The following is a 26,717-nucleotide window of genomic DNA, read 5'->3' as shown; positions in this document are numbered from 1 at the left end:
ACCCACGGCAGAGCAGCTCTGCTCGCCTTGTCCAGCCGAGGGCTCACCAGTGCCTGGTGTAACGGCACTAACACGTCCCGTCTCTCCGGGAAATCCCTCGCCTGATGCACCCTAGGACTGCGTTAGCTTTTATCACGGCCGCATCACACTGGCGGGCGGCTCATAGTCACCCCGTGATGGACCCAGACTCCCAGGTCTCTCCTGCTCCATTGCTTCCAACGGAGACGTCCCCAGCTCACTGTGCCTTGTGTAACGGTACCAGCACGTCCCTCTGAACGCCCGCCAGGTGCCCTAAGGGGCTTGTTCCTAGTACATTCTCCCCCCCAGCCTGAGGCAGGGAGCCCGCTGCCCTCTGTCCCGGGGCGCTGTGCCCTGGCGGCAGGGGTGACGCTCTCTCCCCACAGGCTGCCATCAGCATCTTCGGCATGGTGGGCGGCCCGCTGCTGGGACTCTTCTGCCTGGGGATGTTCTTCCCGTGTGCCAACCCCACCGTGAGTGTCCCTCGCGCCTGGGCCCCTCCCTAGGGTCTCCGGGCCCCAGCCCTGGGCTGGGCCTGCGTCTGCCCCCATCCCCTTCGGGTCTGGCTGCCGAGCTGGGGCGGGGGGCGCAGCAGGCCTGGTACTGGCCAGGCCCCAGTCACTGGGCTCCACTGCAGCCAGTGCGGCGCGGGGGAAACTGAGGCTGTGCCCAGCAGGGAGATGGATTCAACTGGGGCATGGCCGCTCCACCGGCTGGGCTGGGGTTTCGGTGCCTCCCCTGCGGGGTGGAGCAGCCCCTCGGGGTCAGGGAGGGCCCTGGAGCTGCACGGGCCGCTGCTGACTGCTGTCCCCGTGTGCAGGGTGCGATCGCTGGGCTGGCAGCTGGGCTGACAATGGCCTTCTGGATCGGCATTGGGAGCCTGGTGTCCAACCTACGGGCGGCCCCCTCGGCCCCGCCGCTGTCCAACATCACCGACTTCCCCCAGACCAGCAGCCTGAGCACGGCCTTCGCCACCACCCTGCTGACCTCGACCCCAGCCCCAAAGCGGTGAGTGGGGGGAGCCGTGCTGGGGACAGGACTCCGTGGGGGCAGGGTGCTGGGCCCCGGCTGGAGGCTCCTGGGGGACCGAAGGAGCATCCCCCGAAGGGGTGTTAACATCCTGCCAGGCTGCAGCTGCAGGCGTGCGGGGTCCTGGGCCCGCCCAGGAGCAGAGACGTTCAGCGGGTGCCAGGTCCCCAGCTGCCCCCTAACCCGGCTGTTCCCCCCACAGCCTCTCGGGGCTCCAGAAATTCTACAGCCTGTCGTACATGTGGTACAGTGCCCACAACTCCACCACCGTCATCCTGGTGGGCCTGCTGGTGAGCCTGCTCACGGGTACGTGCCGGGGCTCCTGGCTGGGGGCGGGGGGGTGAGAGGTTCTCATGGATCCAGAGGATCTGGCTACACCCCAGTTTTACGCAGGCCCTGGTGTGCCGCAAGGGGAGGGCTCCTGCCTCGGCCCATCGCTCTGCCCAGTGAGTCCCACTGAGCCAGACTCAGCCGCTCTGCAGGGACCCCTGCGCCCGCCAGTGCCTGCAGCGACACCAGGCAGCCTCTCCCCAGAGCCGGTCTCGGGCCCCTGGGCACGGCGTGGGGGGCCCTGGGCTTGGCCCAGAGAATTCGGGGTTAAGTCCCTGCTGGCTGACGCCAGGGCCGCTGGAGCCAGCCTGCTCCATGAACCAGACCCCTGCCTGCTGGAGCTTCCCACTGTCCGTGGGTCTGTCCTGGGCTCCCACTGTCTGCCTGGTCGCGGCTCTAGCTGGTCCTAGCCTCCGGCGGTGCCGCGCCCCCACCTCCTGCCTCCTACCCACGAGCAGCCCCACGGGCTGGCAGCCTGAGCCCGGCGGGTCGCGGCCAGGCCCATAGGTCAGGGACAGGACAGAAAATCCCACTCTGGGCTGTGTGGGGGCGGGAGGAAGGGACTGGGGAGGCGGGGGAATGAAGGGCTCGTGGCTGCGGGCAGGAGCTCAGGAGCTCCCTGTTAGGCTGGGGGCCGGAGGCCCCTGGCAGGCCCGTGACCGGAGAGCAGAGGCTACGGCCCAGCACGCAGCGCTGCCCCTCAGGGGGCGTCTGTCCTGAGGCCGGGGGCTGCAGGCTCCTGGCCGTGGCCGGGCCAGGCACAGTTGCCCCAGGGGAGGGCAGGGAAGGAGAGACTAGACCCAACCCTGCCTCCCCTGGCACCGGAGGTCTCTGCGCCCCTGGCCTGGGGACGTGCAGGCTGACATGGGGACAGTCCCAGGGGTGCAGGGGCCCATGTAACCCCCCGTGCTCTGTCCCTCGCCCTGGCAGGCCCCACCAAGGGAGCGACCGTCAACCCTCGCACCATCTACCCCGTGCTGCCCCGGCTGCTCTGCTGCCTGCCCCAGAGGTACCGGGAACGGCTGAGCTGTGGGGTGGGCTGCTCCGCTGAGGTGAGTGGCTGGGGGCTCTGAGTGCGGCAGGGCAGGGCAGGCCGTGATCCCAGTTACTGGCCCTGCCCGGCGACGTGCCCCCACGTTATTCCGTACGGTTCCCGCCCGAGCCCCTGTCATCGCCGGGCTCTGAGCCCCTGTCGCAGGGCCGCTCTCGGGGGGGGGGGGGACCAGCAGGGGGCTGTTTGGCAGCTCTGTCACAGGAGGCCGGTCGGCAGCACAGGCCTGGAGCTGGGCACGGCCGGGGGTCTCGGCTGGTCCTTGCTTCATCCAGACTAGGCCCCACGGCAGCTCCGTCTCCCACCCAGGCGAGCCTTGCCCTGGTGCGGGGCCTGAGGACAGAGCTGTCGGCCTCCGGCCCCACCCTGGAGCTTTCGGCTCTGAGATCTGCTGGGCCCGGGCCCCAGAGGGGAAGGGCCGAGACCTTGAACCTGACCTGATGCCTGTGGGCAGCTGGGATGTGCTGGCAGGCCCCCATGTTGCCGGGGAGAGGTGCTGCAGCAGGCCGTGCTAGCTGGACTCCCCGCCGTGCCCAGGGCTCCCTGCCCAGGTGTGTCGGTTGCCGGGATGCGGCTGGGGGCTGGAGCCCGTATAACTGGGGCGGGGTCTCCCAGCCGTGGAGGGGGTCGGGCGCATTCGGCCCAGGGGCAGGTCACAGCACTGGGGGCTGTCACCGCTCGCCCTGTGGCCTGTAACTCCCAGCCTGTCGGTCACGCCCCGAGTGTGTGCGCCCCCCACAGCCCTGGGGCAGCCGCTCGCTCCCCAGCACCCTGGCTGCAGCCGCACTCGCTTCCACGGGCCAGGGGCCCTGTCCCCGGCTGCCAGCCCCCGGCTCTGGGCACCGTACAGCCCCTGGGAGAAACCCTTCAGTGTGACAGGCCCCCCCGTCGGTCCCTGGGGCTAGGCCCTCTGCCCCACCCCCTCCCGGCACCGCCCGCCTGCTCTGCCATGGGGAGCCCCCGATCTCCAGCCTGCAGTGACTCAGCCAGCCACACAGGAGCTTTATTGACAGGCAGTTCTCAGGGCCCTCGGGCCTGGCCAGTCCCAGCCCGGCCAGCTGGGTCTGTCCTGTCCCCATGGGCCCCGGCTGCTGCTTGTCCCCAGCCCAGCCCCCTCCCTCGAGCCAACCACCTAATATCCCCTCCCCCACCAGCCCTCATCTGTCCTGTGTCCTCCGTGCCAGGTAAACAGGCTGCCTGCACCCTCGCTCTTCCGGCCTCGGTTCCCCTCCCCGGCTGGAACCGGCTGGGCAGGTCCCCGGGCCCCTCTCTCCGCAGCCCGTTGTTCTCCCACTGGCCGGAACCACCTGGCTCCCAAGCTGCCCTGGGTCACTAGTCACTGGGTCCCCAGGCTCCAGGCTGTGTCTGGGGTCCCGGCTGCTAGGCAAGGTCACACCTGGTCCTCTGCAACCCCCCCCCTTCCACCTCCTCGCGACACATGCAGCACCCAGGGAAACTGAGGCACGCACCGTGTTCATGCAAAACACTAAGAAATGTCCCACTTCATCCCAGGCCCCTGCACACTCCCAGTCCTGAGTGTCCCTAAAACCATGTCCCCTGCAGTGCCCAGCCCTCCCCTGCACACTCAGAGCAATAATACGGCTCCTTGCTCCTTTAGAGAGACCAAAGCAGATCACATCTTGTTACCCTAACTGGGGCGAATCCACCCTGCCCTTCACACGCTGCCCGGAGCTGGGTTATTGTACACAGACAAACGAGTCACACAGCAGCCATCAGGGTACGTAAGGAAGGGAGCTCCCAGCCCAATACTCTTTCCGGTGACCTGGGCTTTGTTCAAGGTGGATTTCTCCTTCCCAGCCATGGCTGGCTGGCTCGCCACCCACGCGCTAGGGGCTGGTTTCTTTTGGTGAAAGCTCTTTGCCCACACAGGTTTCTCACCGACGTTCAGTTTGCAGAGACCTCCCCCTCCCCCACCCCTTTCTGGGCTTGCCAGAGCCCTGCTCCCTTGTGCCTGCCCTGTGGGCTTCCCATCCCCTGTTGGAAATGGGGCTTTGCCACGCGTAACGGCCGTAGGAGACGGGGACAGCGGTGACGTTCCCTGCTGGTGGGGAAGGACCTGTTTCTCCTTTGCTAGGACACTCTGACGTGCAGTGTCCCATAGTTCCTGATGGAGTGTCACTGCCGTGCAGACATTTGGTGGTGCTGTTAATCACCAGCGTGTGTCAGGCCTCACGAAACACCTCACTCCCTACACGGTTATAACCCAGAAATGCTGGACACAATCCGATGATCCAGTTGCTTAGCAGGTGAGGTTCAGACCCCCTGTCTTTATAGCCCAGATAAAGTTTCTCTTCCCTACTGGAAGCTTTCTCCTGCCTCACTTGGTAGCATGGGGCTTCGTTTGCCTGGCACATAAGTGGACCTGCATTGTCTCTGCTTGACCCTGGGCTGGGCATAGAAGCAAAGACGCCTTCCTTTGTCTAGGGCAGACCTGTTTACCAACTCCCCTGACATGCCTGGTTTAAACACCCATTAGTGTAATTCCAGTGTGTATCCATAACTCTTACTACACACTGCACGGACATCATGCAAGAACATGAATGACCAGCGAGGCATTAGCTTCCCAGTGACATATGACATGACACCTGGTAGATACAGGTTAGCGCCACGGTGAGCTGGGGTGCATGGAGCTGGTCTCCTCAGCTGAGCTGGGGGAGCCCCTGGCCGCCGGCACTGGGATTGCTTAGGGCCCCAGTGTTACTGCTGGGACAGGGTCAGGCTCTGAGCCGGCCGGAGGTGGGCGGCGGCGCTGCCGGGACGGGGACAGGCTCCGAGCCGGCCGGAGGTGGGCGGCGGCGGTGCTGCCGGGACGGGACGGGCTCGAGCCGGCCGGAGGTGGGCGGTGGCGCTGCGGGACGGGCCGGGCTCTGAGCCGGCCGGAGGTGGGCGGCGGCGCTGCCGACGGGACGGCGGGCTCGAGCCGGAGGTGGCGGCGGCGTGGCGCTGCCGGACGGGCCGGGCTCTGAGCCGGCCGGAGGTGGGCGGCGGCGCTGCCGGACGGGCCGGGCCCGAGCCGCCGGAGGTGGTGGCGCGGCGGCGCTGCCGGACGGGCCGGGCTCGAGCCGGCCGGAGGTGGGCGCGGCGGCGGCGGCGCTGCCGGATGGGGCCGGGCTCCGAGCCGCCGGAGGTGGTGGCGGCGGCGGCGCTGCCGGACGGGCCGGGCTCGAGCCGCCGGAGGTGGGCGGCGGTGGCGGCGCTGCCGGGACGGGGCCGGGCTCCGAGCCGGCCGGAGGTGGGCAGCGACGGCGGTGCTGCCGGGACGGGGCCGGGCTCCGAGCCGGCCGGAGGTGGGCGGCGGTGGTGGCGCTGCTGGGTGCTGCTCTGTGAGAGCTCAGCGAGGAATCCAGCCATCTCCCAGGCCGGGGACTGACCTGACCCTTGCCCATGGAGATGGCCCTGGGGCCAGATGGCCTCAGCCTGGCTCGGGGGCGCTGGAGCCAGCTGTTCTCCAGACCTGGGGCCAGCTCGATGGTCGTGGGGGCTGGAACGTGGCGAAGGGCAGACGGGGAGGTGGCGCTGGAGCCCTGGTGGCTGACCGGCTCACCTAGCAGCTGCAGGTGGCTTTGAGAAGGGCCCGAGGGAGACCTGGTCCTTGTGGGGCGCAGCCAAGGAGGGGTTGGGGGGAGGGGCCGTTCCCAGGGCTGCTCGTTGGGTGCGTCCCTCCAGCAAGGACTCAGCCCACATCACCACGTTCCCTTGGACCCGTCCACCTCTCTCAGGCCAGCCAAGCATGCCCTGGGCAGCAGGTCGAGCGCTGCCGAGGGGACGCGGGACGAGAATGGGGGTCTGGCCTCTGCCCGCCGACAGGCGGGAGCCAGCCGGCAGCACCGCGAGGGCGGGGTCCATCCCAGGGCCTGGCCCCAATGCAGCTCGGGCCGGGGCCGGGACGTTGGCTCCAGGTAGCCGGCGGGGGCTTGCTGTTCTCTGAGCTGGCTCGGGCCTGGGAGCTTTAAGCGCTGGACTGGAGCCGGCCCTGCAGGGTGGGAGGAGGAAGGGAGCCGCTGGCTGTTCCAGGCAGGAGCGGCCCCAGGACTCGTCCCGAGTTCAGACCTCGAGCAGGGCCTGTCCTGAGTGCTGGGAACACAGGCAGCTGGTGGCTGGCAGGGGGAGAGGGAGCAGGTCCATGGGGCCAGCCCCATGGCCCATTTCCTGCCCCCTGAGCCCGCTGGTCCACTGCCCCTGGTCCAGCTAGGAGCCAGCGCCTGCCAGGGGGGAAAGACCCCAGTCCCCCTCTGACCCTCGTCTTTCCCTGTGCAGGACGGGGGCTGCGTGGAGCCGGCGCCCCATGCCCCGGAGAAGACCAGCAACGGGATGCTGAATGGCCCCCTGGGGGGCCTGGCCCGTGCGGAGGAGGCGGAGGGCGAGGGCTTTGCCAGGCCGGAGGGCACTCACACCTACATCCTGCAGGAGACGTCGCTCTGAGCGGGCGGCCCCAGGCGGCAGAGCGGGTGGAACGCAAAGGCCCCGCTGGGAGCACTGGTCTGGCCCCAGGAACGGTCCCGCTGAGCGCGCACAGCATGAAGGGGCCGCTCCCCTCCTGGGGCGGGTTCCTGCCCCCCCAGGCGCTCCCTGGCCCCTGCGTGCGGCTCAGGGCTCCACGCACACTCAGGCCGCAAAGCACCAAATGCCCCAGGGTGGCTGGCGCCCACCCTGCGCTGCCGGAGCCCGGCTGCTGGAGTCAGGCCCCAGCCTGGGGCTGGCGTAGCCCTGCCTTGCTGGCCACTTGCCCACATGCCCTGCGGGGCACAGGGGTTAACTGCTGTGCTGTGCCAAGCCCGGGGGGCGGGTGAGACCGCACTGGTTCCCAGGCCTGGAGCTGGGCCGTGCACTGATGCACCGGGCGATGCTGTGAGGGGACCAGCCGGCCTCCCGCTGCGTGGGGCCAGGCCCTCGTTTCTACGTGCGCTAATCCCTGCAGTCTGTCCGTCCATCCCTGCACAGGCCTCCCCTGCCCATGGGGGGCGGAGGGGGTGTCTGCAGGACCCCTGGACCCCCCCCCCATTTCCTGAGGTCTGGGCTGTCTGCCCCTGGAGCCAAGGGCCCTGTCCCTCAGCCTCCCCCTGGCCTGCTCTGTGCCCCGACGCTGAGATGGGCCCTGCTCTAAGTCTTTGGTGCCTCCTACCAGACTCTGCCCTGGCCCCACCCGGCGGGGGCCACGTGCCTTTCCCTGCCATCGGGCCCCAGCCCCTGGGCTCAGGTCAGCTCATGACGGGGGGGGGGGGCGAGGCTGGGAGCTGGCCCCTTGGGGCTCTGGCAGGAGGCTGAGTGGGCCCAGCCCGGGGCAGCACCTCCCGCTCTGGCTGTGGGGCGCTGGGATTCTGCACTGCAGCCCTCGAGCCCGTTTGCCCCAAGCTGCACGGTGTTCTGGGAGCTGGAGTTTGCTCAGGTCCCGGCTCCAGTTGCAGGTGGAGATGATGGACCAGCTGCATTCCTGGGGGCTATGGGGGCTGCGGCTCTGCCCTTGGCACCTGGGCCCACCCCCTGCTGTGCCCTGGCGCCTGGCACTGCACCACCTTAGGCTCCCTTTTGCCCTGGCGCAGAGCCCAGCCTGTGCCCCCCATGTTACCGTGACGGTGCTGTGGGGTAGATTGGGGGTGACGCATGCAGCCACGGGGCGGGGCCAGCATGGGCGGCTGCCTGCTCCCAGGGGCCCCGGGCATGGCTCTCCCAGCGGGGGGGCTCGGGCTGCTCCTGCGGGAGCTAGTGGGGGGACATAGGCCACAGCTACAATTTGCAATGATGCCCCCTGCTGCCAGCCCTCCCATAGCCAATGTCCCCCACTTGCAGCCTCCTGCTCAGTGCCCCACAGCCAGTCCCCCTGTTCTCAGACCCCCCACCCCATCCCTGACCCCTGCTCCCAGTGCCCCACAGCCCTGTTCTCAGACCCCCCACCCCCTCCCTGACCCCTGCTCCCAGTGCCCCCCATCCCTGCCCCCTGGGGCCCTTCCCTGATTCTGTTCAAAGAGTTGTTCTAATTGTTCGTTAATTGTCTCTTGCCCCCAGCACCTGGGGCTGTTGTCTCAGTAAAGTGATTCTCTGTGATTACGCTGCCGTGTCGCGTCTGGGCCCTGTTCTGCGGAGCCCCCTCCCCACCCGACTGCAGGGAAAGGGACCCCGGCCCGAGACCCGTCGGGGCTGTGCTGGCAGGGGCAGGATGGGGCAGTTCTGGCTCCCAGCGTGGGAGCTCAGGCCTGGGGCACCCCCGAGCCACGGGCATCTGCCAGGATTGCTGTCCACGCACCAGCCTGCGGGCCAGGAAGGCAGCTGCAGCCACTAGTGGGTGTTCCTGGCACGGGGCTGCCAGGGCAGGACCCTGGCTGACCCCTCCGGCTCTGCAGTCAGCGCCAGCCTGGTCGCCCTGGGGCCTGTGCAGCAGGGCCCACTGCTGCTGCTCAGCACGGGCAGAGACTCGGCTCGTGTGCCCGGAGCCAGGCAAGCCCAGCCTTGTGGGATGGGGCTGGCTCTGTGGCTTTGCCTCTCGGGCAGGGGCAGGCTGCTCCCCAGCCTCCGGCTGGCCCGGGCTGAGCGGGATGCCCCAAGCGGCCGGAGGAGCCAGTGGCGGCTCTGATGGGGGCCTCAGCTCGCTCCAGTTCCTGCCCTGTTCCTGGACCAGGGCTGCAGCGCCAGGCATGGCAGAGAGCCCAGGGGGCTGGCTCCGAGAGCCTGCCTGGCAGGGAGCGGGGGGGCTGGGTGGGGGGAGCCTGGGCAGCACCCAGGTGTGGGGCTGCGAGGGGGATGAGCCAGGCCCCGGGGCTGGGGGGGAAGACAGGACCTAAATGGCCAGGAGAAAATGTTGCAACACAAGCAGGTAGCGCCCAGGCAGAAAGCGAGATTAAAGCAGCTCGAGCCACAAGGGAACAAGGAACATTCTCCACATCCGCTCGAAGCGAGAGGAAGCCCAAGGACAGGGCAGGCCTGTTACAATGCGAGAAGAGCAATGAGCGACCGTGGGGAAATGGTGCCGTGTTAGTGACGTCTTTGTTTCGGCTTCACCCAGAAGGTTGGTGGTGACTGGACGTCTCACGCAGCGAACGCCTGTGAAAATGAGGTAGGATCAGAAGCTAAAATAGGGAAAGAACAAGTCAAACATTACTTAGACAAGTTTGGCCTTGTCTACACTGGCACTTTGCAGCGCTGCAAGTTTCTCGCTCGGGGGTGATAAAACACCCCCTGAGCACGGCGAGTTTCAGTGCCAGTGTAGCCGGTGCCCCAGCGCTGGGAGCCGCGCCCCTTGTGGAGGTGGGTTTTTACAGCGCTGGGAGAGCTCGCTCCCTCCGCTCTGCTGCGACTTTAATGCTGCTAGTGCTCTTCGATGCTTGCAAGTCACCAGGGCCTGATGAAATGCATCCTAGAATACTCAAGGCGCTGACTGAGGAGATGTCTGAGCCATTAGTGATTATCTCTGAGAAGTCCTGGAAGACAGGAGAGATTCCATAAGACTGGAAAAGGGCAAATGTAGTGCCCATCTATGAAAAGGGAAATAAGGACAACCCAGGGAATTACAGCCCAGTCAGCTTAACTTCTGTACCCGGAAAGATAATGGAGCAAATAATGAAGCAATCAGTTTGCAAACACCTAGAAGATAATGAGGTGATAAGTGACAGTCAGCATGGATTTGTCAAACCAACCTGCCAGCTTTAGAATAGAGATTATCAGGGTTGGAAGGGACCTCAGGAGGTATCTAGTCCAACCCCCTGCTCAAAGCAGGACCAATCCCCAGACAGATTTTTGCCCCAAATTGCCCCCTCAAGGATTGAGCTCACAACCCTGGGTTTAGCAGGTCAATGCTCAAACTACTGAGCTACTCCACCCCCTTCCTGAAGAGAGTAACAAGCCTTGTGGATGGAGGAAGCAGTAGACATGGTCTTGACTTTAGTAAAGCTTTTGATACTGTCTCTCATGACCTTCTCATAAACAAACTAGGGAACTATAGTAGCAACCTAGATGGAGCTACTATAAGGTGGGTGCAAAACTGGTTGGAAAATCGTTCCCAGAGAGTAGTTATCAGTGGGTCACCGTCAGGCTGGAAGGACATAACGAGTGGGGTCCTGCAGGGATCAGTTCTGAGTCTGGTTCTGTTCAATATCTTCATCGATGATTTAGAGAATGGCATAGAGGGTACACTTACAAAGTTTGCAGATGATACCAAGCTGGGATCTGGAGAAATGGTCTGAAGTAACTAGGATGAAATGAAATCAGGACAAATGCAAAGTGCTCCACTCAGGAAGGAACAGTCAGTTGCACACATGCAAACTGGGCAATGGCTGCCTAGGAAGGATACTGCGGAAAGGGATCTGGGGGTCATAGTGGATCACAAGCTAAATATGAGTCAACAGTGTGATGCTGTTGCAAAAAAAGCGAACATCAGTCTGGGCTGTATTAGCAGGAGTGCTGTAAGCAAGACACAAGCAGTGATTCTTCCGCTCTGCTCTACGCTGATACGGCCTCAGCTGGAGCATTGTGTCCAGTGCTGGGTGCCACATTTCAGGAAAGACGTGGAGAAATTGAAGACACTCCAGAGAAGAGCAACAGAAATGATTATGCACCCGAAGAAGTGGGTATTCACCCACGAAAGCTCATGCTCCCAAACGTCTGTTAGTCTATAAGGTGCCACAGGACTCTTTGCTGCTTTTAAAAATGATTAAAGGTCTAGAAAACATGAGCTGTGAGGGAAGGTTGAAAAAATGGGGTTTGTTCAGTCTGGAGAAGAGAAGACCGAGAGGGGACATGAGAACAGTTTTCAAATACATAAAAGGTTGTTACAAGGAGGAGGGAGAAGAATTGTTCTGCGCCTCTGAGGACAGGACAAGAAGCAATGGGCTTAAATTGCAGCAAGGGAGGTTCAGGTTGGACAAAAATTCCAACTGTCAGGGTGGTTAAGCCCTGGGATAAATTGCCAAGGGAGGTTGTGAAATCTCCATCATTGAAGATTTTTAATAACAAGTTGGAGAAACACCTGTCAGGGATGGGCTAGTTTCTCAAATGTGGCCACCGTGGCTACGTAAGGGGCTTTTCTTGTGGTCACAGCCTCCTGGGTGGTGATGGGGGGGAGCAGTGGCCCCTCCCCAAGAGCCTGCAGTAGGGGTTGGACCCTGACAAACACTGGGGGAGCAGGCTGCCACTGAGTCCCCCACCTTCCTGGAGGTGTTGGGGGGCAGACTCTCCTCCCCCCCCAAGCGCAGGGCATCGCGCTCCATCACCTGGGCATGGGGCATCGGGCTCCATCCCCCAGTCTCATTACCTCCCCATTGGCCTCCCTACCTGCCTCCCCATCGCGGGCTTCATTTGTCCCCAGCTTACCAGGGCTGGGTAAATCTGCTGGGGAAAGGGAGATTTGTATGTTTGTTAATATCACTTTTCACAGCAGGCTTAGGAGCTAGCTGGGGCGTGTGCGAAGCACCTTCTTTGTGTCTGTTCCCCAGTGAAGAGCAGAGACATGTGGACGTTGTTTTTATTACCGAGTCAGCGAAAAAGCCCCAGCTAAAGAAATGACCGGGATTTGGACAAGTGGCTGCACGTTGGTTTGTTTCCTTTAGGAGCAATTGCCAGAGCGGCAGCAGCAAGGGTTGGTGGCCGCACTCTGAGGCCACCAAAACATTTGTAGTGAGACCCCCTGAGCTAATCCTGAGCCCAGCGCTGAGCGCAGGGGACTCGGGGGCTCTCGAGGTCCCTCCAGCCTGGTGAGTCTGTGACGTGGAAGGGCCGCGCCTGCTGCTGGTGCTGCCCCGGGGTGGGGTGAGTGAGTGCCAGGCTCTGCCCCGCCCCGCCTGCTGGGCAAGGCACACAACGGGAATTTGCCCCCCAGCTCTCCTGTGGGTCGGTGTCAGCACCCCCCCCCCATGTGTGCAGAGCCAGCACAACAGGGCCAAGCCAACCCCACTCCCCAGCCTGCAAGACCCCCCCCTTCTAGCAGGCCCATGCTGAGCCCTCCTAAGGCTCTCCCTGTGGGGCGGCTGCCCCAGCTGGTGCCAGGCCCTCTCTGAGGGGCAGCTGGGCGTCCCCCCCCCGCCAGCCTTTCTCTCTGCCTTGCCTTGGAGCTGTTCTGTTCCCCCCAGCAGCAGCGACCGCAGCCGTGCTCCAGCCCCCCCTCGCTGCCCCGGAACAGCCAGGCTGCAAAGACACTGGGGGCTCTTATCTGTTGGGCAGGAAGAGGGCCCCTCCCCCCACTCCAGCTGTTCTCCCCCCCACACACCCGGCTTGCTGGGTTCCAGTCGGGGGCTCACGTGTGCAGTGGGGAGCAGAGCCCTTGCAGGGCAGGAGCTGGGGGTGCCCGTGGCTGGGGGTGATGGGCCCTGGGGATGAGCCAGGGAACACCCCCCCGCCCTGGGGCAGCACATGGGCACAGCTGGGGGGGGCAGGTAGGGTTACCACCTTTGAGCTGCAAAAACCCCAGCCCCAGCAGGACCCCTGCCCCTCGCGCAGCAGCCACGCCCGGCACCTAGCGAGGTGACCCAGTGCGACACGCCTGAGCACGTCACACGGCACCTCACACGTGTGACTCGTGGGGGGGGAGGCAGCCAGGCGCTGTCTGTCCCACACTCGGCGCTGACATCGCCGGCCCCAGCCGCTGCACACTGGCCAGCCCAGCGCACGGGGAGACACCACGCTGCAGCCCGGTGGGTTTCAGCTGTTTTGTATTGACACAGGAGGGCTCTGAGTGCACTTAACCCCCCTAGACATCAAATACCCAAACCTCGCTGCCCCGCGCCTGGCGGGGGGGGGGCGCACGAGCCCCGTTGAGAACCCTGCTGAAGCTCCAACCTCTGCCCCCCAACACCCTGCAGCACCGAGCTCCCCCCTTGGCCCTGTCTCTCCGTCCGTCCGTCCATCCGTTCGCCCAGCCCAGGGACAGGGAGACCGGCTGCCTGGGGCAGCTGCATCCAGACATCCCCAGTGAGGGGCCCTGCTCCCTGTGGCTCCTTGCTGAGAGCCAGGGGCCCGCAGGGCCAGCTGCCAGGCCCAGCTGTGCGGGGAAGGACCCTCCTCCCCGGCAGAGCTGCTGAGCGGAGGAGAAGGAGGCCTCGTTAGTGAGCGGGACGCTGTCCAGGTGCCGGACGGATTTACAGCCCTGGCCTTGGCCCTGGCCTCCTTCCCATGGAGCTGGGTCGCTGGTTCCTCTCACGGCCCCGGCAGCCCCTCCAGAGCCTCCCACCCGCGGCACCAGGCGCCGGCTGCCTGGCCCAGCTCCCCCCCCCCAGCATTGTCCCAGCCCCCCAGGGGCAGGGAGTGCCCGGGGCACAGAGCCCAAGCACTGGGTCACACAAGGAAGGAGGCGGTGAATAATCCAGAGCCCCCGTGTGCAGTGCGGGGCCCTCCCCTGCCAAGGAGAGCGCAGACTGGGGGGGTCAGCAGAAGGCAACACGGGCTGGAAAACCTCTGCTGTGCACAGACAACTGGGCTGGTTGCCTTCCAGGGGGACAGAGCAGGGATGTGCTACAAGGCTCTAAAACCAGGACGCTCAGAGAAGGCAGATTCTGCTCCCCCGGCCCCAGAGGCCAAGCCTAAGGGACCGTCAAGGACGTTCAAAGGGGGAAATTCAGAGCTGATACAAGGAAAGATTGGTTCCATGCTGCGTAATCAGCCTGTGGAACTCGCTGCCACTGGAAGTTGTTGAGGCAAGTATCTGGGGAGTTCAGAGAGGGGCTGCCCGTGGCTCCCAGCGCCGGTCTCAGTAACAGTCACTGGCTGGAAGGCAGGGGTGCTGCACGATGGTGACGGTTTAAGAGCCGATTCGTCCGAGTGCTGGGAAATCCCCGTGTAGTCAGCTTGGCCGGAGAATTGCTGTGCTCATGGGGCGCTGCAGGGGCTGAGAGACACTAGGCAGCATTAACAGCGGCAGCCCAGGCCGCATGGGACAGATGTCAGTCCTGCTTGGCCCCCCGCAATCACTGAGCACGGGCAGGAGCAGGGTCAGTGGCGCGGGGGGGGGGGTGCCCAAGGGGCTCCCCCATACAGCACTCACTTTAATAGCCAAACGGCTCGAAGGTCCCCGTGCCCGGGGCACTGGCTTGAGACCGGCACGTGGCGCTGGGCAGCATTGGGCCCCCCCAGGGCTCTCCAAGCCACGGGCACAGGGAGTGTCCCGGACGCCCGTCTGCACGGCAGGCGAAGGTCGGGCTCCCAAGGGCACCGAGACGGGTCCCAGGCTGGGGTGGGCACATGGCAGGGTCAGTGCTCAGCCTGAACTCTGCCTTAAGGGCACTTCGGGGCAGCGAATGAAACCCCAGCTTCAGGCCTCCAGCGGCTCCTGCTCAGAGACCGGGGAGGCCTTCACGGGGCGGATTAGCTGCAGCTGCCACTGCGGGGTTCTGGGACCCCCCTGCAGCGCCTGGCACTGGCCACCATGAGAGCCGGGACTGCGGGCGAGGTGGCTCCCGGCTCGGATCCCATGTCCATATGCTCTGGCGACCTGGCCAAGGCTACCGACTGCGTCAGCAAGAACAGAACCCAGGAGTCCTGATGGCCAGGACTGGACCGCGCTGCCCATCAAACCCAGATCGCACAGCGTGGGGTCAGGGACCACGGCAAGGGCTGGACAGGGCACGCTGTGATGTGGCTCCCACCTGCCCTCTGGCCTGTGCCCAGCCAGGCTTCCTCCTCCCCCCTCTCTTCCCTCCTCTTCCTCTCGGCCTGGAGCCTGGCTTGGCCCTGCAGGGCGGGGATGAGTCCATCGCCTGCGGTCCCTCGCTGGCCAGGCCGGGCAATGGGGCGCTGCGGCGTGGCACGGGCAGGGCTGTCCCGGGGACGGCAGAGACCCCTAGGAGAGCTGGAGCCAGTGGCAGGAGGCGGTGCCAGCCGGGGCAGCCAGGCCCGGTGCACATGGCTGCTGGTGCCAGGGGCGAGGCGAGTCCCGTGGGGCGCAGGCAGCCGGCTGGGCCAGTCCAGGGCTCGGCTCCATGCAGGGGGCTGCAGGCTGGGAGGGGTCACAGGGCTGCCCCGCCGGCCCCCGGGTTGCCCCCCTCACAGGCCCTCCTCATCCTGCTGCTGGGGACTGCGGGGGCAGCTGCCGGCATGTCAGCAACGTCCGCGCCCCAGGCTCCAGCGTAGAGACGGGACCGCATGGGCCATTTCTGCAAGACACGGGAGAGCGGGGGGCTCAGCACTGGGGCCACGCGCCCGGCTGGAGGCAGAGCCAGGGGCCGCAGCTGCCTGGTGGCCCCAGGAGAGAGACAGACAAGCAGGGGTGGGGGAGGGCAGCTACTCCTGGCCAAATCCATGGGGCCTCCTGGCTCTGCATACCGGGGGGGGGGCATTCATGCCCCCAACTGCCTCACAGGCCCTGGCCAGACCCTGCCCCCACCCCGGGCACTTCCCTCAGACCAGCTCCCAGCACCCCTCCAGCCCCAAATACCCCACTGCCTCCTGCAGAGCCGCGCCCAGAAAGGGCTTTTCCTGCAGCTCCCTGGTGCATCTCTGGGTGGGGGACGTCCCCGCGGGGCCTGGGGGTGGGACAGATCTGCCGTGAGCAGAGCCGGAGCTGCCTGCCCCCCTCGGCCTCACGGTACCACTCGAACCGAGGCGGTGCCCTGGGCCCCCCGCCGCCAAGGGGCACAGCAGGCATGGCCCTGTGCTGGGGCGAGCAGGGACCCTGGGCAGCCCAGGGCATGCTGGAGCCTGTTACCTTCATGGGGTGCAGGAAGCTGGGCGCCCTCGCCAGTGGGGCTGCCTCGGGGGGCGGCTGGCCCTGGTGCAAGGTGTGGGTCAGGTGGGCGATGTAGCTGGTGGCCAGGACGAGCACGTCCAGCTTGGAGAGCTTGGTGTCCGGCGGGACCGAGGGCAGCGCAGCCTGGAGCGCCAGGAAGGCCTGGCGCAGGGTCCGCACGCGGCTCCGCTCCCGGGCGGCGTTCTCGGGACACAGCTTCCCCGCGCTCCCTCTGGGCAGAGCACAGCTGGCCTGGCCCTGGGGAGAGACAGCGCTGAGCCCGGACGCGGCCGAAACAGCCCCGGCGTGACCTGCCCAGTCCCCAGCCCAAGGAGTGCGGGGACCACGTCTGCCCACAGAGCCTGGAGACCCCTCCGGACACCCCACGGTCCCTCCTGGGGCCCGGATACCCCTCTGGACACCCCACGGTCCCTCCTGGGGCCCGGATACCCCTCCGGACACCCCACGGTCCCTCCTGGGGCCCGGATACCCCTCTGGACGCCCCTGGGGCCCGGATACCCCTCCGGACACCCCACGGTCCCTCCTGGGGCCCGGATACCCCTCTGGACGCCCCAGGGTCCCTCCTGGGGCCCGGATACCCTCCGACACCCCACGGTCCCTCCTGGGGCCCGGATACCCCTCTGGACACCCCATGGTCCCTCCTGGGGTCCGAATACCCCTCTGGACACCCACCGGTCCCTCCTGGGGCCCGGATACCCCTCTGGACATCCCACGGTCCCTCCTGGGGCCTGGAGACCCCTCTGGACACCCACTGGTCCCTCCTGGGGCCTGGTTACCCCTCTGGACACCCACCGGTCCCTCCTGGGGCCCGGATACCCCTCTGGACACCCACCGGTCCCTCCTGGGGCCCGGATACCCCTCTGGACATCCCACGGTCCCTCCTGGGGCCTGGTTACCCCTCTGGACACCCACCGGTCCCTCCTGGGGCCTGGATATCCTGCCTGATGCCCCACGGTCCCTCCTGGGGCCCGGATATCCTGCCTGATGCCCCACGGTCCCTCCTGGGGCCCGGACACCCCTCTGGACACCCCACGGTCTCTCCTGGGGCCCGGATATCCTGCCTGATGCCCCACAGTCACTCCTGGGGCCCGGATACCCCTCTGGACACCCACCGGTCCCTCCTGGGGCCCAGATACCCCTCTGGACACCCCACTGTCACTCCTGGGGCCTGGTTACCCCTCTGGACACCCCACAGTCCCTCCTGGGGCCCGGATACCCCTCTGGACACCCCACTGTCACTCCTGGGGCCTGGTTACCCCTCTGGACACCCACCGGTCCCTCCTGGGGCCCGGATATCCTGCCTGATGCCCCACAGTCACTCCTGGGGCCCGGAGACCCCTCTGGACACCCCACGGTCCCTCCTGGGGCCCGGATACCCCTCTGGACGCCCCAGGGTCCCTCCTGGGGCCCGGATACCCCTCCAGACACCCCACGGTCCCTCCTGGGGCCCGGATACCCCTCTGGACGCCCCAGGGTCCCTCCTGGGGCCCGGATACCCCTCCGGACACCCCACGGTCCCTCCTGGGGCCCGGATACCCCTCCGGACACCCCACGGTCCCTCCTGGGGCCCGGATACCCCTCTGGACACCCACCGGTCCCTCCTGGGGTCCGGACACCCCTCTGGACACCCCACGGTCCCTCCTGGGGCCTGGAGACCCCTCTGGACACCCACTGGTCCCTCCTGGGGCCTGGTTACCCCTCTGGACACCCACCGGTCCCTCCTGGGGCCCGGATACCCCTCCGGACACCCCACGGTCCCTCCTGGGGCCCGGATACCCCTCTGGACACCCACCGGTCCCTCCTGGGGCCTGGACACCCCTCTGGACACCCCACGGTCCCTCCTGGGGCCCGGATACCCCTCTGGACACCCACCGGTCCCTCCTGGGGCCTGGATATCCTGCCTGATGCCCCACGGTCCCTCCTGGGGCCCGGATATCCTGCCTGATGCCCCACGGTCCCTCCTGGGGCCCGGACACCCCTCTGGACACCCCACGGTCTCTCCTGGGGCCCGGATATCCTGCCTGATGCCCCACAGTCACTCCTGGGGCCCGGATACCCCTCTGGACACCCCACTGTCACTCCTGGGGCCTGGTTACCCCTCTGGACACCCCACAGTCCCTCCTGGGGCCTGGTTACCCCTCTGGACACCCCACAGTCCCTCCTGGGGCCCGGATACCCCTCTGGACACCCCACTGTCACTCCTGGGGCCTGGTTACCCCTCTGGACACCCACCGGTCCCTCCTGGGGCCCGGATATCCTGCCTGATGCCCCACAGTCACTCCTGGGGCCCGGAGACCCCTCTGGACACCCCACAGTCCCTCTTTTGGGTCTGGATATCCTGCCTGATGCCCCATGGTCCCTCCTGGGGCCCAGATACCCCTCTGGATGCCCCACAGTCACTCCTGGGGCCTGGAGACCCCTCCCAAAACCCCATGGTCCCTCCTGGGGCCCAGAGACATCTGCTTGCTCCAGTGAAGTGAGTGCCCAGCCCTGGCACCGTGCCCCAGCGAGGGGCCCCTCGGTTCTCAGACCAGCTCCCAGCCTGTTCCACTCCCCGCTGTGCAGCCAGGCTGGCTGGTTGTGCCGCAGCGTGCCAAGCCCCAGCGACTGGCGCGCATGTGGTGCCCAGCCAGGGGTGCACCGCGGGCACATCTGTACTCTGCTTGTCAGTGTCCAGTCCCACCACACTGGCAGCCCCAGGCTCCTCCAGTCTGTGATCGTGGGACCTGCAAACGCTGCCCCCCTCTCTGCCCAGTTCCCCCCGCCAGGTCGTTAACATCTTGAGTAACGGCCCCAGCCTGCACACAGAGCCCCCACCCCGCCGGGAACGGGTCCTCCCTGCACTCGGGTTCCAGCCCTTTGCCCCAGCCAGGCCGGCTGCCTTCCACCAGCAGCCTCCAGCAAGGGCCGTGCCCCAGGCTTTAGAACGTCTAAACCTATAATGACCCCGTTTCCCCCCCGCCACTGCTGGTGAGAGGAGCCGGGAGCCCCCCCACAACCAGCGCCCTGCCCCGCTCCCCACAGCGCCCCCTGCTGGGCGGGGCTGGGGCTGCAGGAGCCGGGAGCCCCCCCACAACCAGCGCCCTGCCCTGCTCCCCACAGCGCCCCCTGCTGGGCGGGCCTGGAGCTGCAGGAGCCGGGAGCCCCCCCACAACCAGCGCCCTGCCCCGCTCCCCACAGCGCCCCCTGCTGGGAGGGGCTGGGGCTGCAGCAGCCGGGAGCCCCCCCACAACCAGCGCCCTGCCCCGCTCCCCACAGCGCCCCCTGCTGGGCGGGGCTGGGGCTGCAGGAGCCGAGCCCCCACAACCAGCCGCCTGCCCCGCTCCCCCCCGCGCCGGCTGCTGGGCGGGGCTGGTGCTGCCGCAGCCGGGCGCCCCCCCCACAACCCGCGCCCTGCCCCGCTCCCCACAGCGCCCCCTGCTGGGCGGGGCTGGAGCTGCAGGAGCCGGGAGCCCCCCACAACCAGCGCCCTGCCCCGCTCCCCACAGCGCCCCCTGCTGGGCGGGGCTGGAGCTGCAGGAGCCGGGAGCCCCCCCACAACCAGCGCCCTGCCCCGCTCCCCGCAGCGCCCCCTGCTGGGCGGGGCTGGGGCTGCAGGAGCCGGGAGCCCCCCACAACCAGCGCCCTGCCCCGCTCCCCACAGCGCCCCCTGCTGGGCGTGCCGGGTGCTTCTCCCAGCTCGCACGCTCCCTCTGGTCCTTACCCTGCCTGCAGCTGGGAGGGGCCCCGTCGCGCTGTGGCTGTGGCTGGGCGCGTTGCTGGCTCCCTGGCTGCTGCCCACCTCTCGCTGGCTTGCTCTCCTCCCGCCCGGGGGGAGCCTTGGGGTGCCTGGGCTGCCTCTCATCTTCCCGCCAGCCGGGGCAGAGGCTGGCCTGGGGCTGCACGTCTCCATTCGCTTCCCTTCCGCCCCTGCAAAGGTGCTTTCGGCCATGCCCAGCACAGCGGTGCTGCTAGTCCCGGGCCAGCCCGGGCAGTCTGCTCCCATCGGCAGGTCTGGGAGGCTGCGCTGCCCGGGCGTCTCCCTCGGCCAAGGCGGGAGGGTCCTGGGGCTAACTGGGAGGTGCTGCGTGCCGGGTGCCCTGCCTGCGGGGAGCTGCTGGGAGTACCCCACAGCGCTCGCTCCTTATCTGCCTCCCGGGACGTGTAAGGAGAGACGCCGCGGCTCGCTCCTGCTCGGAGCAGTATCCGGGCGAGCATCCCACGCTCCCCGGCCGCCCCCTCCTTGGCACTGTGCATGGGAGGAGACCGAGCGGTCCCAGCCGGAGCCTCCCTCCAGTTCTCCCAGGGCCTGGGCTGGGCAGCTCGGCTCTCCCCAGGGCAGGGGCACCGCCCAGTGCCACGCGCCCTGCCTGTGCCTGGGCGTGCCGGGGAGAAGCAGGGCCCATGCCAGTGCCCTGCTGCATGGGGGCGGCAGGTGGGCTCAGGGTCTAGTGCTTGGCACTGCCATGTGGGAGCCTGGCCTCCCGCTCCCACGCTGCACGCGCCCGGCTCAGCCCCTCTCCCTCTCGGTGCCTGCCTGGAGCTCAGCAGTGAGGATGATGGAGCCGGGCTGTGTGCTCCAGGGTCACCCGCAGCCACGTCTGTTCGCCACTGACCCGCCTGCTGGGCGACGAGACAGGAACCAGCTGAGAGCAGCCCCATCTCGAGGTGCAACGTCCTCCCCCCGGGGACTCCCCACCGTGCCCCTTCCTTGCCTCCTGTGCTCCCCGGAGCTCAGCGTGGGGCTCGCTCCTCCTGGGGGGCCTGGCGTCCCCGGCTCTGCTCGAGATGCTTCCCTCCAGCACAGAGCTGGGGAAAACCATCCCTGGGAGCAGGAGACGGGCAAACTCCCACCCCAGCACAGCCCAGCGGAGGGGTCTGGAGCCCCCAGGCCTTGAGGCAGATGGAGACAGGGGCTGCCGGCGGAGCTGGGTGGCCAAGGGGGCGAGGCCGTGATGGAGCCAAGCACCCCAGAGCTCCGTGTGGTCCAGGGCGCCTGGAGCTGGAGGAGGGAGCAGCTGGAGGAGGGGGCCAGTGGCTGAGCGGCTCCGCTGGGCACCAACAAATGAATCCAGGGTACGGGGGGGGGCAGTGTCCTGGACCCTTGGCTGGGCTGGGGAGAGCCCAGCCGGGGCTGTGAGCAGGGCCCCAGGGGGGCAGAGCTGCTGACAATGGCAGTGACGGGGGTCGGGGGGCAGAGGTGGCGCTGGATCGAAGGCGCCTGCCCTGCAGCCGGGCGGCTCCTGGGGCTCCTAGGGCTGGGCTGGGACCGGGGGCAGCGCGTGCCAGGTCTGCACAGGCCTGTCCGGGCAAAGCCAGGGCCAGGGCAAGAGTCCTCTGCGGCGACACTGGGCTCCTGCTGGTGCACGTCGCTGCGGGGGAAAGGCCTTCGGGGGATGGTGGGGGGCCCCAAGGGGTGTCCTGCGACGGGGGGGGGGCCCTAGGAGATGTCCTGTGAGGAGAGGGTCCTGGGGGGGTGTGACGGAGCGATTCTGGCGGGACCCAACTGAGAGTGCCAAATCAGGACCAATTGCTCAAACAGGGCAGTTACAGCCCTAGGCTGGGGTTTTTCCACCTCTAAGGCAAACCAAACCAGCCAGACAAAAGGGACTTTGGTCTCACCCCACTGGCTAACCACAAGTCACACAAGTAATTTCCTTAGACACTCCAGTCTCCCAGTATCCCCACCAGTCCCACTCGTCCTGGGGATGAATGGTTATGAAAACCAACACCCCAATAAAAGAAAAAGGTTCTCTCGATCCTGTGACGTTATTGATATAAATGGGGACCATATAGAACATGGGTTGCAACCAAGGTCCTGTAGTGGCACCAAACCTTGGGTAAAGGGGGTCATCTAAGGTGTCTAAGACCAGGTTCTGGGTTGCTGGTTATGATTATGCTGTCTGTATGTCTGTGTATCATTTTGTAGTTGAAGTTATAAGTATTGGCTCTGTAATGTCTGTATTCTGTATTATGCTCTGCCTCTGGGAAGTGTCCCAGACAAAGCTGATGTTAGCCCTGCCTAGCTGGCTTGATGGCCCATTAAAGGGCCATCGGCTACACAATTGACCCATGGAGCGAAGGCAGACACGCCTTGTGACTCAGCAAAGTGCAGGGACTGGCCCATGTGACTCCAGGCTCCATTTTGCTGTAAATTTCCACAGTGGAGACAAAGGGATTCTTACACCTGGAAAAGTCTATATAAGGCTAATGCCTCTGTGACGGAGCGATTCTGGCGGGACCCAACTGAGAGTGCCAAATCAGGACCAATTGCTTAAACAGGGCAGTCACAGCCCTAGGCTGGGGTTTTTCCACCTCTAAGGCAAACCAAACCAGCCAGACAAAAAGGACTTTGGTCTCACCCCACTGGCTAACCACAAGTCACACAAGCAATTTCCTTAGACACTCCAGTCTCCCAGTATCACCACCAGTGCACTCGTCCTGGGGATGAATGGTTATGAAAACCAACACCCCAATAAAAGAAAAAGGTTCCCTCGATCCCAAAGGACCAAGCCCCAGACCCAGGTCAATATACACATCAGATCTTACCCACAAATCACGCTGTTGCCAATCCTTTAGAATCTAAAATCTAAAGGTTTATTTACAAAGGGAAAAAGGTAGAGAAGAGAGGTAGAATTGGTTAAATGCAATCAATTACATACAGTAATGGCAAAGTTCTTAGTTCAGGCTTGCAGCAGTGCTGGAGTAAACTGCAGGTTTTAGATTAAGTCTCTGGAATACATCCCCCACCGGGATGGGTCGTTCAGTCCCCTGTGTAAAGCTTCAGTTTGTAGCAAAGTCCCTCCAGAGGTCAGAAGCAGGATTGAAGACAAGATGGAGATGAGGCATTAGGCTTATATAGACTTTTCCATGTGTAAGAATCCCTTTGTCTTCACTGTGGAAATTTACAGCAAAATGGTGCCTTGAGTCACATGAGCCAGTCCCTGCATACTCTGCTGAGTCACAAGGCGTGTCTGCCTTCTCTCCATGGGTCAATTGTGTAGCTGATGGCTCTTTAAATGGGCCATCAAGCCAGCTATGCCGGGCTAACATCAGCTTGTCTGGGACACTTCCCAGAGGCAGAGCAGAATACAAACTATAGACATTACAGAGCCAATACTTATAACTTCAACTACAAAATGATACACAGACATACAGACAGCATAATCATAACCAGCAACCCATAATCTGGTCTTAGACACCTTAGATGACCCCCTTTATCTAAGATTTGGTGCCACTGCAGGACCTTGGTTGCAACCCATGTTCTATATGGTCCCAATTTATATCAATAACGTCACAGCCTCATCTCCATCTGGTCTTCAATCCTGCTTCTGACCTCTGGAGGGACTTTGCCACAAACTGAAGCTCTACACCAGGGACTGAGGACCCATCCCAGCGGGGGATGTTCCAGAGACTTAATCTAAACCTGCAGTTTACTCCAGCACTGCTGCAAGCCTGAACTAAGAACTTTGCCATTACTGTATGTAATTGATTCCATTTAACCAATTCTACCTCTCATCTCTACCTTTTTCCCTTTGTAAATAAACCTTTAGATTTTAGATTCTAAAGGATTGGCAACAGCGTGATTTGTGGGTAAGATCTGATGTGTATATTGACCTGGGTCTGGGGCTTGGTCCTTTGGGATTGAGAGAACCTTTTTCTTTTATTGGGGTGTTGGTTTTCATAACCATTTATCCCCAGGACGAGTGCACTGGTGGTGATACTGGGAGACTGGAGTGTCTAAGGAAATTGCTTGTGTGACTCATGGTTAGCCAGTGGGGTGAGACCAAAGTCCCTTTTGTCTGGCTGGTTTGGTTTGCCTTAGAGGTGGAAAAACCCCAGCCTAGGGCTGTAACTGCCCTGTTTGAGCAATTGGTCCTGATTTGGCACTCTCAGTTGGGTCCCGCCAGAATCGCTCCGTCACAGTGGCGTAGTCGTGCTAGGATCCACAGAACCAGGTCAATTAAGCTTTGGGTCAGAACCCCACGCTATCCAAATTTTAACTTTGGGATTGAGAGTTTGGTTGGTTAAAGATCAGTGACCATGAGACAGAGAGCATCAGGAACAGCAAGGAAACTGCAAGCCTTGAGAGACAGCCTGCAGTTTGATTATGAGCAAGAACTGGCAGAAATTCGAATGGAGAAAGAGGCTGATGAGAGAAAGAAAGAAGTTGCTAAGAGAGAAGAAAAAGCTCGTAAGAGGCGTCTGGAGCTGCTGGCTGCTGAGGAGAAAACTCGACAGATGCAACAGGAGACAGCTAGACTCCAACTCCAAGTCAAAAAAGCAATGGAAGAAAAGCAGAGACTGTATCCTCTTGAAAGTCCAGTTTGTAACAATGTTGGTATGTTGTATAACTCTGAGCAGTTGTCTGGGGGTAACCAAATGTACCCCAACAATGCCACCTTTTATGTCAATGCTGTTACTGTGTGTTCAGTAGGGGGTGGCCCCATAAATTGTGCCAGTGCTATGGATGGGAATGGTAATGGAAAATTCATAGAGTGTGTAAAAGTCAATGGTAAAAGCTGTTTAGGGCAAATTATGGCTTCTAACATCACTCTTGTTAAAGCAGATCTGGTCAAAGAGGAAGATTATTTACCAGATCAAAGTGTGAATGTTGTGATCCTCTGTGAGTTTACTGTCCGTGTGCCTTTAGCCAGAATCCACCTTGAGTGGAATGGGGCTCAGCATGAAGTGATAGCTGGCGTCAGGAAATTATTGCCTAAAGATCTTTTAATTGGGGAAAATGTTAAAGCTTTGTTCAGTCCAGGTAGCCAGTCACAGGAGAGGAATGATCTTAAACCTGTGTCTAGTGTGGGCAATGATTTGCCTGAGGTGGGTTGCTCCAAAGGTTTGTCTGTGCCAAGAAGCAGTGTGTCTGGGAATGAAGTTTCTGAATGTCTGTCTAATGTCTCAGAAGTGAATCTGGAGTTAAATCAAGAGCAGAAAGATCTCATTGGGGAGGAAAATGTTTCTCAGGTTAAATCCCTAACTAAGGAAGGAGAGGGTAAATTTGTAATGGGTAATGGATTGTTGGCTAGTGCAGCTTGTAGAAGTAAACCTGAAATGGGTAACTGTGATTTGCTAAAAGTAGCTCAGTGTAGTGAAAAGAGCAGCAGCTTATCTGTTGGGAGAGGCAATGTGCCTGGTAGGGAAAGTTTGGAGGAGCCTAGGCAGCCTTGTGAGCTGATGGCTTTGTCTAATCAGCAGTTTGGGAAGGGAGGGATAGTGGAAGATGAGTGTCCATATCCCTTACCTGTTTCCTGTGTGGAGAAATGTGACAGTGAAGGGAATGTGCCTGTGTCGGTCAGGGGTATTGACTTGCCTATGAAGGAAGCTATCTCGGTCTCCAAGCAGTTGTCTGTGAACAGCCCTGTGTGCTGGGACAAGGGAAGTGAAATCCCAAGCTGTGTGTCTGGTGAAGGAGAATGTGTCTCCGGCTCTTCTGTGTCTGTGGAGCAGACAGAAGGGGCCTTTCAGCCTGTGATGGTTGAGGGTGATTCAGTTGTCTCGAAGTTGGTTGTAAATACAGCTAAAGCCCAGGAAGGGAATAGTCCTGAGTTTGTGTCTGCTGGGGGGAATGGCTCTGTGACTAGGTTGCATCCAGTTAGTGTCTTAGCAAAATCCCAGAGACCAGAGAGTTCTGGTGCTTGTAGTTTGCCAGTTGCTAATGTGTGGTTGGAAAAGGGTGCAGCAACTCTGTCTGATCAGGGTGATACCCTAGCCAGGGCACAAGGAGAGCATGAAGGTGATTTAATGGTGTTACCTACTGACAGTTTGACAACTTGTAGCAAGAAGGAAAAGATTCCTGAACTTGTTCATGGCCAAGGGAAGGAGACTGCTTCTGACCTGTTATCTAGAAAGTCTGTAGGTGTGCCTAAAAGGGGATTGTGTAGAAATCCGCCTGTTGGGCCTGAGGTGATTCTAAATGTAAGTGAGACCCAGAAAGCGTTTGTGGTTGCTCAGGGAAGTGTTCCTGTAGAGCAAGCCCTAGGTGGAGAGGGGAAGGGCAGAATTTCTGTGAGGGGTGAATTGCTGCTTAGAGAAGCTCCTAGGGAAAGGAATCCTCATGGTAGCCTGTGCAAGCAGTTTACTGCAACTGAAGGGTGTAAAAGTGATTTAATCAAGAAAGTTTCAGTTCCTAACAGCCAGAAATTTTCTGTTGTGAATGGATCCACTGACTTTCCTTTTGAGAGATCCAGTGTGGGCAGCTTTGAAAAGGTCTCAGGTGGAGTAGAAGCTGTTAAGGAAGTGGAGCAGCCCTATAACCACCTGGCTGTGTGTGGCCAGCTTGCTGGGGAGACAATGCTGTTGGGACAGGAATGTCTCCATGCTGAATCGGTAAGTGAGCAGTCTGTGCTTCAGGATCTAAGGACAGATTCAGTTACTGGTGTTTCAAAGCAGAACAGTTTTATGGCTGAATGCTTGAGGAGGCAGGGGAGAGCAAGCCAGCTCTCACCCTCAGACTCTTTGGATTTGTGTGGTATCTCTGTAAGACAAAGTCCAGCCGTGGAATCCATAGCAGCTAAGAAGTTAAAAGCTAGTGTCTGTGTTGATGCGAATTACTTGGCTGGCAGGGAGAAGAAAGAATTGCTAATAGCTGTTAGCACAGAGGGCCCACCCCATCAG

General features: G+C 63.0%; 2 protein-coding genes across 5 annotated transcripts in view; one reads left to right on the top strand and one right to left on the bottom strand.

The window, feature by feature from the left end:
• SLC5A6 (solute carrier family 5 member 6) overlaps positions 1 to 8,491 on the top strand; it is a 29,543-nt gene extending 21,052 nt beyond the window's left edge. For 2 of the 4 annotated variants that reach the window (XM_039531378.1, XM_039531379.1), the window contains exons 12-16: positions 405 to 491; positions 839 to 1,026; positions 1,250 to 1,353; positions 2,308 to 2,429; positions 6,707 to 8,491. In XM_039531378.1, the coding sequence (XP_039387312.1) occupies positions 405 to 491; positions 839 to 1,026; positions 1,250 to 1,353; positions 2,308 to 2,429; positions 6,707 to 6,871 (666 nt within the window). In that variant the 3' untranslated portion in view covers positions 6,872 to 8,491. The remainder of the gene's footprint in view (positions 1 to 404; positions 492 to 838; positions 1,027 to 1,249; positions 1,354 to 2,307; positions 2,430 to 6,706) is intronic. The other 2 variants (XM_039531380.1, XM_039531381.1) reach the window with 2 other exon arrangements.
• A 5,235-nt stretch (positions 8,492 to 13,726) lies between these two features.
• TCF23 (transcription factor 23) lies at positions 13,727 to 20,113 on the bottom strand. The gene is made up of 3 exons (XM_039531383.1): positions 19,816 to 20,113; positions 16,071 to 16,349; positions 13,727 to 15,519 (listed from the first exon to the last, which is right to left on the bottom strand). The coding sequence occupies exons 1-3, from the start codon at positions 20,095 to 20,097 to the stop codon at positions 15,373 to 15,375; spliced, it is 708 nt and encodes a 235-aa protein (XP_039387317.1). The 5' UTR covers positions 20,098 to 20,113; the 3' UTR covers positions 13,727 to 15,372.
• Positions 20,114 to 26,717: the final 6,604 nt, after the last annotated feature.

This window comes from Mauremys reevesii, linkage group 3, assembly GCF_016161935.1.
Source record: "Mauremys reevesii isolate NIE-2019 linkage group 3, ASM1616193v1, whole genome shotgun sequence".
Lineage (NCBI taxonomy): Eukaryota > Metazoa > Chordata > Testudines > Geoemydidae > Mauremys > Mauremys reevesii.
The sequence above is the reverse complement of the archived record's forward strand: the minus strand, read 5'-3'. Positions and strand labels throughout refer to the sequence as shown.

Coding starts and splice junctions, on each gene's coding strand:
- TCF23 (XM_039531383.1), bottom strand. CDS start 20,097: ATGGGAGCAGACTGCCCGGGCTGGCCCGGGACTAGCAGCACCGCTGTG. Junction 16,350..19,815: donor CCCTCCCAGCTGCAGGCAGG/GTAAGGACCAGA, acceptor GTCTCTCCCCAG/GGCCAGGCCAGCTGTGCTCT. Junction 15,520..16,070: donor GCTTCCTGCACCCCATGAAG/GTAACAGGCTCC, acceptor CGTGTCTTGCAG/AAATGGCCCATGCGGTCCCG.